The 9,516-nt window shown below is 48.0% G+C and overlaps 1 protein-coding gene and 1 long non-coding RNA gene across 6 annotated transcripts in view; one reads left to right on the forward strand and one right to left on the reverse strand.

Moving 5' to 3' along the window:
• Window positions 1–9,516, reverse strand: part of SPECC1 (sperm antigen with calponin homology and coiled-coil domains 1) — a 153,298-nt gene that overhangs the window by 60,634 nt on the left and 83,148 nt on the right. For 4 of the 5 annotated variants that reach the window (XM_019511215.1, XM_019511213.1, XM_019511214.1 and 1 more), the window contains one exon: window positions 187–258. In XM_019511215.1, coding sequence (XP_019366760.1) covers window positions 187–258 — 72 coding nt within the window. Of the gene's footprint in view, window positions 1–186; window positions 259–3,533; window positions 4,801–9,516 lie in introns of those variants that run through there. The other variant, XM_019511217.1, reaches the window with a different exon arrangement.
• Window positions 2,948–7,663, forward strand: LOC109293352. Its single transcript, XR_002096304.1, has 2 exons — window positions 2,948–3,537; window positions 4,540–7,663. It is a non-coding gene; the product is annotated as an uncharacterized LOC109293352 (long non-coding RNA).

Below are 9,516 nucleotides of genomic sequence, written 5' to 3' on the forward strand. Positions count from 1 at the left end.
ATGAAGGCAACAGATGTCATAAGCACGTGCTGTTTACTGCTACATCTTAAGCATCCGTAACTTCCGTGAGAAACTGAAATCGTCTCCGACCCCGGGTGCTGAACTCAAGTACCTGAGCAGCCCAAATCAAAGGACTTGATCAGCGACTTCACAGTGGCGGCAGACTCCGGGGGAGTGGGGGATGACCTGCTCACGCAGACTCCTTGCCAGCGGTTGGTGGTGTCTGCCTCCGTGGAGTCCACCTCCTCCGCGGTCAGCCTGCACAGCAGAAACCAGAACAAAGTCAGAGGCAACAGGAAGCACAAGGCTGAGGTGAAGGATCCTCAAACTCTGCAGGAAAGGAAAGTAACTGCTGGAGCACGAGTTCTGCCTGCTTGTCCTCAAAGTGCCCGGCATAAATCCCTCATGCGGCCAGAAATACCAGTCCATCCCATCAGCGAGGAACCCACGGGAGAGAGAAGAGACCTGACTTGCCCAAATGCAGTTAGCACCAACGCCGGGATTCCCGACTCTCAAAACCCTGTTCTCACACCTCCAGACTCGCTGCTGCCTGTCTCAAGTCCTGTCATCTGCTCCATGGGTCGCTATTTGGTCCGTCCCAGTTCTAGATAAGACTATCGGGCGCCTGGGAATTTGCCAGGCTCAGGTGAGAAGTGGTTCTGAAAAAGAGCCGGGCTTCATGGGACATAGATCAGCTGCACATACGTTCCCAGTGCCACACAGGGGCCACAAGCACTGATTTATCTTTGGCCACGTTACTGTATCCTCTGTGCTTGGCAGTGTTGACACCGCCGCTGGAATACTGCGTACAGCTCTGGTGTCCATGATGCAAGAAGGATGCGGGTAAATTGGAGAGGGCTCAGAGAAGAGTAAGGAGATTGATTAAGAGATTGGAAAAGCTGCCTTACAATATAGTAAAGAGCTCAACAGTTCAGCTTATCCAAGAGGAAGTTCAGGGATGTCTTGTTCACAACCAACAAGCCCTTATGTGGAAAAGAACCTCGATAATGGTCTCTTCAGTCTAGTGGACGCCGGCATCTCAAGGCTCATGGTGGGAAAGCAAATTGGACACGTTCGAACTAGAAATAAAGCACAGGGGTTTGTTTTTTCTAGCAGTGGGGCTAATTAAACTGTTCTGATGATTACCAAGAGCTGTGGTTGATTCATCACTGAAAGTTTTTAATTCAAAACCACCTGTCTTTCTGCAACGCACACACCAAGTCAAGCACGGCAAGCGCACCCAAGGCAGGGACAAAGTCAGGGAAGTCCTTGCTCTGTGCCATGCTGGTCAGACTAGAAGATTGTAGAACCTATACACAGATTAACAGAATTTATACACAGATTAATAAATTCATATTAAATATCCTGCTTACCCAGAAGCTGAGTATACTTTCCCAAGAGCCCTCGGGGCCCAACTTGGACCTCAGTCAACTAGAAGCTGGGTCTGGAAAAGCTCAAGTTAGGTGGCTGAGACGGATTCATTACAAACCAAGCCTATATTACGTTATGTTCAGGGGTTGCCAGCAGCCGAAGCTATGTGGACTGATCCACAGCTCCCCCCACGAATAGGTGAGACGCGTGCAAAAAGAAGTCAACAGGCAGAAATGAACTGAGAATGGAGCGGTGGACAAAGCCCTTCCTCAAACTGCCTATGGGGCTGCATGACTCCTGCTGGGCTAAAAATAGCAGTTAGAGGTGCTTTAATTTTATCTCCCTTTTGGCATCACCGGGAGGCTACAAAATGCAAGAGGGCTGGAGGTGCCGTGAATGCGACGGAGAAGAATGACTCATGCTTGTGTTGCTGGCAGCGCTCAAGGACGTGCTGTCTAAGCACACACTGGGTACTTCTTTGCTAGTTCATCTGGGCTCCTGCGTGCCGGGGGCTTCCGGATGCAGATGGCTCAAGAAAAATCCATTTCAGTCCCGTTTTCCAGCTAAGCCAATAAGGAGAGAAGGAAACAGTGGGTGACATTTGCCGAGGTCAGAGGGATAACATCCCGGGTTTTGATGGGTAGCCTTAAATCCCCTTCCTCCCACCTCCTTTGCCCCGCACGGCTTCACGAAACACAAGCAAGTTGTTAAGAGGTAGCAGTGTCTGAACTTTATTTGTAAGGAGGCACAAAGGCCCAGAGGAGGCTGGCCTCTGCTGAGACGGAGCCCCATCTCAGGATGCCCAGCTGGCCACGTCAATGCATTGCCCTTTACTTTACTTCTTTAAAGGAGACTGCTGTGCAGAAGGGCTGTGCAGTCTCCAAGGCAGAGTGAGAGTGAAGTGCACGGCATATAACCGGAGTCTGAAAGGCTGGCGAGTGCCCACAGACCTGAAAAAACTGCGACAGCTTGGGGGCAAAGCCAAGCTGAGGCTTTGCCTTGATAGATCAAAGTGCCAGCCCAACTCTGGAAGCCAGTCCTAGGTTTCGTCCATGGTGAGATGCACACCATGAGCTGTGGGTGAATGCTACTGACTCGGAGATACACATACCCTGAAGCTATTAAACTCAAGCGTTTCACAACACGGAGGTCTTCCTGAGTGGAAATCTCTAGACTGAAGCCATGTGGAGCAGTGCTCAGGCATTTGGGCTCGGCTTCAATGCACATCCCACCAGCCAATCCAAGATGTAATGGGGAACATGAGATTTGTGTGTCTCAGTGCTAAGCCCTTCACTCAAAACACAAGCAAAAGCTTTATATAAAAGAGTAAAGACTGGATGTTACTGGGGACCTGGCTTTCCAGCATGCTTTCAAAATTTAAGGTGGCAGAAATAAATCTTGCAAGAGGAAGGAATTCAGGAAGATGGCATGAGAACATGACCCAGCAAGATTAGTGCCAAGCCAGAGCTGAAGACCAAAAACAACTTTTCCCAGTGCGCAATATAGGTTTGGCAAAGACTTCGGGGATATCCTGGGTCTTCTTAATGAAGCCTTCCTACAGAAAGGGCAGAACCTGTACAAAACAGTAATTTATGGCCGCGTGCTTTGCTTCAAACACAGATGAATGCTACACACAGCTCGAAGCAGCAAGTGCCACTAGCTGTAGCGCAGCGGCTTCAAGAGGAAGCCAAAGCACTTCAGCCGCAGGGGAATTAAGAGAGGTTTTACATACCATCACCATTCACTTGATCCCCAGGAGTGTGAGAGAGTTGAGGCAATGAGCTTTCCTCTAATGCCAGCAGCTGGTCACTGTGTTTGTTCTTCAGGTCTGGATTACATGAATAATAGTGAGTCAACAAGGTGCAAACCTCAGGGTGCTTAATGCTTTTATTATGGGGCTAAGCAGAGCAGATGATGGGAGGGTGGAGGGGGGGCTCTGTTTGTAATGCTCTGACCCGCTCCTACAAGCAATGTTGTCTGCAACGTGTTACTGTGTACTCTAAAAGAGCTGGTGGTTTCCTTGGTTTCACTTCCTGACACTGCCATCATCACAAAGCAGCTTGGGAATCCTCCCGACTTCCAGGGGAGACAAAGAAGAGATGCACACAGCGGCTGATACACAGAACAGAAAAGAGGCCAAGAGCAAGCAGCAGACACTGCCACACAGTTACGTATTTATTTTGCACTTCAATGCACTTTTCAACATATAAAAACATTCAACAATTGCCAGCACAGATGGTAGAGAGGCAGCACGAGTGCACATACACGCATGTAACGTGGCACAGAGATCATGCCAAAGTCACGCTGGTGCTTAGCGCTTCCCTACAATATCTTGCCCTGAGGCCAGGCTCCCGCTACGTCTTCTCGTCCTGAAGGAGGAGTGGGCACCGCAGGCCCAAATCATGGGATCCCGGTCCCACGAGGGAATGAATCCCAACCGTCTCATGACAAAGAAGGTGACTTCTCTGTTCCTCCTTGGTGTCTAGTAAAGCTCTCCTGGTATCTTCACCTCTCAGGTACTGCAATGGCTAATCTTCCCTGACTGTATACATCACCTGAGTTAAGGGGATGAGAATGAGGTTCTTTCAGGGGAGGGTTATTCTTGTCCTGAGGGCTTGATGCATTTCTTGCTTTTCCTCCTGATCGGTCTGTCTGCCATCCACATAGGCAGGAGAAACAGCTTGTCTTGACCTCATGGATGCTTTCTTCTGAGTCGAAGTCCACAGCGAGAAATGCCCAAACCTCAAATGTACTTTGAGTCAGATGCTACCACCTAGTGGCAAGTCCGTTGTCACCGCTGCCTCCAAAGCCTCCGAAACACCCAGGCAACCAAACAAACACTGCACCTCCCTGCGTGGCTTTTTATCTGGGAGGCAAGTAACCTAGTCTCCATGGGTGATCTGCACTTCTTTGTCATACCCACCTGCAAAACCCTAGAGCCATTAGAAAATATATGTAAACCATGTTATATATCGAGTACATAACATGTGCGTGCACAAAATATTACAGATGAGACACACACACAGAAACACTTTTCTTTTTTTAACTTAAAAAAAAAAGGTAAGCTCAGATTTCCACCTGAGAGAAACCGCCATCCCCCAGAGTCAACAGGCAGTTCAGTCCCAAGGCTTGGGCTTCTAAGATACCTTTGTCATTGTTTTAAAATAGGTTCAAAAGGGTTTCCACCTCAAACCATCCTCAGGAGACAGAAGCCTGTTGAAAGCAAAGGATCAAGCTCCTGCGCAGGGGAGAAGGTGGGTCTGAACAGCATTCACACTTTGGGATGCACTGGACTTTTGCAGGGCAATGATAATCTGAGGTGCTTTCTCCAGCTGAAACTTCCTTTTTTTGGGTTGAAGATACTGTCTGAGTCCCCAGGCCTGGCTTTGCAGCATGCCAGGGCTGTGCTAACTGGCAGAGATCAGGCACCTATGGAAACAAAGACAAATTATAAAACAAGTTATATAAAACAAAGCTCAGCAGTGCAATCAGTGTTTTAGAACAATTCCCATTTCCCCCCTAAACATAGGGGCAGAAGAGCACTGGTTACAATTCAAGAACAACTTGCTTTTTCCTCCTGAGGGGAGATTAAAGGGGCCAGAGAGCATCCAAGAGACTGCTTCTCAGCCAGGCATGCTACACTGCATTTCCCCTGCCCCTCACCCAGTCTTCTTCAATGCACAGATGATGGAGGGGAAGGGAAAATACAATGCACTGCCCAAATTCCCCAGGGATGATCCCCCTTGGGGTGGGCTGCAAATGGTGAGCAATACAGAGGGGGAAGCAATACTGTCATCTACTGGCACCTAGGCACACACTGCTTGGACTACCACTAACCTGGGGGGGTGGTTAGAAGGCCAGAAAGGTCTCAAATCAAAGTTGAAAGGATATTGGGAGCTCATTTATTTCTTCTTTTCCTGTATCTAAGAATCCTTATTCATTAAGGTGGAAGGTCAATTAGGCTTACATCTCCCCATTTATACCGATCAGTGGTTGGGGTGACATTCTGGGACTGGGATGGTCCTGCAGACTTCTTGAAGTCGCTCTGTCTTGCTATCCCATAGAGGCAAGCAGCATCAGTGGGCCACCATTAGCAAGTCGTGATCTGAGCGACAAGGGAAACATGTCTCTTGGATGGGAAGGAATATTTTTAAAGGGCATTTGTGAGCATTTTCCTGGCTGTCTTCCTCCCGGGCAGTAGAACCTACTCAGGAAGCACAACGAGAATCTGTCTGCTCCAGCCAGGGCTCCTGTTTCTGGTTTCTTACACCAAAAGGGCTGGGATAGTCTTAATGTGGCCCCCAAACCCTGCAGAGTGGCTCAGTATAGCAAACCACAGCTCAACCAGGCTCCTGTCTGAAGCCCCTGGTTTTCTCATTTTAAGAGAGAACAACATGAACTGATTGAACCTCTTAAGACAGGACAGCTGCAAAAACACAGGCACAAAGGAGCAGCACATCAGCACATACAGACTGACATTAGGGTTTAATACACAGATAATATGAGTTTAATTCCAGGAGAGAGAGCATGTAACACTGCCATGCTGCGGCGTTGGAGATGTGGCTACAGTAGGAAGGGTGGAAGCAAATTAGTGGGACAGGGGAGAGTCCTTCTTTAATGCCCTCCCTTTAAGCAATCACACGTTCTCTTCTGTTCTAGGAAGTGGGTCTTCAGGATAACGTCCTGGCCCAACCGTTTCCAGCCTGGGTTTGACTTGCAGTGCATAGTATTAGCATCCCATTGCATGTGTAGCAATGCATGGGGGATGGCGGAACAACCTCGCCACCTTAACGAGGAAGCACAAGGGTCGGAGAAAGACAACGCTTTACTGCTGCTGCCCACGGTATTGGCAGAATGGGTCCGGAGTGTCAGTGCGTACGGAAGTCAACTGGGCCTATGCATGTCCTGCGGACACTTGCTTCCTTTGGCAGGGCACTGGACCCAATCTCAGATGGTTTTCCCAGCACTGATATTTATAGTCATAAAGCAGCTACCTTCAGGCCTGTGTTCTGAGCGGATGAGACTGCAACAATCACCACCTATGTGAACACACTTTGTGCAACAGCGGATTGCAGAGTTTCTGCTTTTTACTTCAGAAAACAACTATGAATCCGGTGCAAGGCATCATAAAAAGCTCCGTTCCAAACACGCAGAGGTGCTGGCCTATACCTTTCACTTGGACTGATGTTGGGGCACGTGCTAACACTAATTCCAGATTGAAGTACTGAAGTAACTCCTCCATTCCCCGTCTCGCTTCTTTGCCTTATCTTTTATCCCCCGCCCCCTCCGACATTCTTAGTCACAGAATTAGACAGTTAATCCATGTTAAATGTGTCTTTGAGAGGCTCTTACCTTCATTCAGATGAGCTTTGATGACCTCATCAGGGCATTTTCTGCAAGTTCTTTGGCTGTTCCTGAACCAAAAATGACTTTTTCTCTGATTAGAAGAACGTAACGGTGAAACCAAACTTAGCTGGAGACAGGAACTCGGGCAGCCACAAGCCAACGCTAAAAGGCAGGATCTCTTGGGAGGTAAACTGGCTTCAAGATCAATTTATGATAGGGGTTCCAAAGAGCCTCGAGAGATGGTGGAGCTATTGCCAAAAAAAACCAACCCCTTTGAGCAGCGAACTCTTTGGAAGGTGCATTCCCCCATGGAGCTTAATGAAAAACAAAATCAGACAGGAAACTTTCACCCGGGATTGTCTGATGTCTTGCTGAATGCACAGCTGCTCAGCATTAGCAAACAGGAGGGATATTTTATAGATCTGGTTTGTGCTACAGAAGGTTTCTGCCAGGGCCCAGTCTGTGGCAAAAGCCACTGCATGGACAAGAATTCAGTGATGACTCCGAGCAGCAGCACTTATGGACTCTGCCTGCATTGAGATCAAGTGCTGCCCCCAAGGCTTATCAAATAAAAGCAGATCGGGACCTGGGTAGGATTAGTGGCCTCAGAAATGGGAGGGTAGATGGGAGTGCGGCACTGGTTACCACTAGTAGCTTTGGGGGCTTCAGGGATTTGCTGAACAAAAAATCAGTACAAGTTTTCAAATGTCATTGCCCAGCACTGGGCAGTCGGCTGTTCTAGACTCGGATTTATACTGCTCTCTGTCTCCTATGTGCCCCTCTGCATTGCAACTGCACCTCGAACAACTTCTCCACAGGCGGCGTGTGATCCCCGTCAAATCTCTTACCAAAAATCTGGGGCAGATGTGGAAACTCAGCTCAACACCTTCCCTTCACGAAGAATTTATGTTGCCTACTTGAGATTACATTTCTGGTTCCATGTCCAAAGTAATACAACAAGGAAGTTTGACAGATAGGCAAGCAAAACAGAGACAGACAGATATAAACACACGCCGGAACTGACTTCTTAATTAAAAGCATATCATTTGGGGAATTGGATTAGACTTGAATTTCCTTCTCTGCCTTGGCTGGAAGCTCCTCTTATTACCACAGCAGGAAAGGTAGTCTGTCTGAACAGCCCCTTCTGGAACCATTTGCACATTTGAATGATAGCACTCTGCTTTTATAACTAGAGTATGCTCAACTGAGGTTTTCTATGTATCCCGTTAAGGGCCAGCTCCTCCCCAAACTTTCTTAGAATTAGGCAGTTGATCAGAATTAACGCTTTATCCTAAGAGCTGTGATAGCACAGTTAGGAAAAACAACCCAGCTCTGAAATCAAGAGTCTTTCCCCAGCCTCCCTTAAAATTTGAGGGAACTGAAAGAAGGTCGGCTTATGAGCTGGTTCGAATCTTACTGTTGCACTTGGGCTAGTGTCTAAAGCAGAACAAGAAGCTGTTTCCCTTGCCCTGCTCCAAGCATCTGTGATATCGTTAACAGCAGTGGAGACTCTGAATCTGAGTCCTGGCTGGCGATATGATTTTCATCCTCTTCTTCTAAGTCAAGATATACTCGCTGGTCGCTTTTCACTCTGCACAGACTGGGGACCCTGTTACTGAACTTGGATCTTAACACACACACACTTTTTTTCTTTTAGCGAGCACTTCTGTCCATCTAAGCCAGGAGTTGTGATTCACTCTTCCTGATCCCTTACCAGTTGCACTCTATTCACATTCTCCCGGCTTATGTATGGGCCCTGCAGACAGCCAGCAGTAAAAAAACACAGGCAGCACAAGCTTTGTCCTACGTCCCCTGAAAGGAATGGCCAGCGGTTGCCACATTCATCTTCTATGGGCCTACTGGGTGAGAATGAGCAAACAGGTCCAGAGAAGCACAGAAAACCTGGCATGTTGCAGGTAAATGGTGCCACTGTCTCTTAGCGGTTTCTGTCGCTTAGATGTGCAGCTCTCTTCTCACTGCCCAATAGAAATTTGGAGCTCTGATCTGGCTGTGTCAGTGAGCAAGAAATATACTCTGCCCTGCTCCCCTTTAGAGGGGCACAGCCCCTACTCGATGCATCCATTTCCCATGCCTCTAGACAACACCTTTCATGTTGTGCAAAGGCCCTGATATAGAGTCCCCTCCACTGACTCCAACTCCGCTTAACTCAGAGCTGTCCCGTATTGGTAGAGCAGCTCTTTCCACCAAAACAGCACAACGTACACAGCCTGTGACATCTCTCTTATGAATACTGTTTGAAGCTTGTGTGTTAGGTAAAGTCTTGGGTAAAGCGCTGTCTCGCTGCAAGACAAAATGATGCCTGCATGAAACGTTAACACTGACTGAGGGACCAAACTTCGACCACTTGGCTAAGCTAGAGAGACATGGGGATCTCCCATGAGGGATGGGCTCCCTCAAGTGACGATTTCCTAAAATTCACATTGATCGTTCAGTCAGCACATACCACATTTGCAGAGCCACTGCATTAGTCCCCATTTTAGCCTAAAATGGTGCAACCTCTCTTCTCAGCTCAAAAAAAGCCATGTATTTTCAAAGAACCTATAAAATATGTTCAGCTACTCCGCTGCCTATACACAACAGTGTTAAGATTAGACCCATCCACACTAAGTGCTACACTAGGCAAATCCTAGAGCTGCCTGTCGACTACAGCCTGCACTCAAGGCCCTATTAGCAAAGCTGGACAGGACCTAAGAAAGACAAAACCAGACACATCTTAGAATAAAAGAAGACAAAACCTGCTAGAGGGATTGAAAACAGACAGCATGCACGTACAGGCCA

This window comes from Gavialis gangeticus, unplaced genomic scaffold (genome assembly GCF_001723915.1).
Source record: "Gavialis gangeticus isolate Ggan-Ray unplaced genomic scaffold, GavGan_comp1, whole genome shotgun sequence".
NCBI lineage: Eukaryota > Metazoa > Chordata > Crocodylia > Gavialidae > Gavialis > Gavialis gangeticus.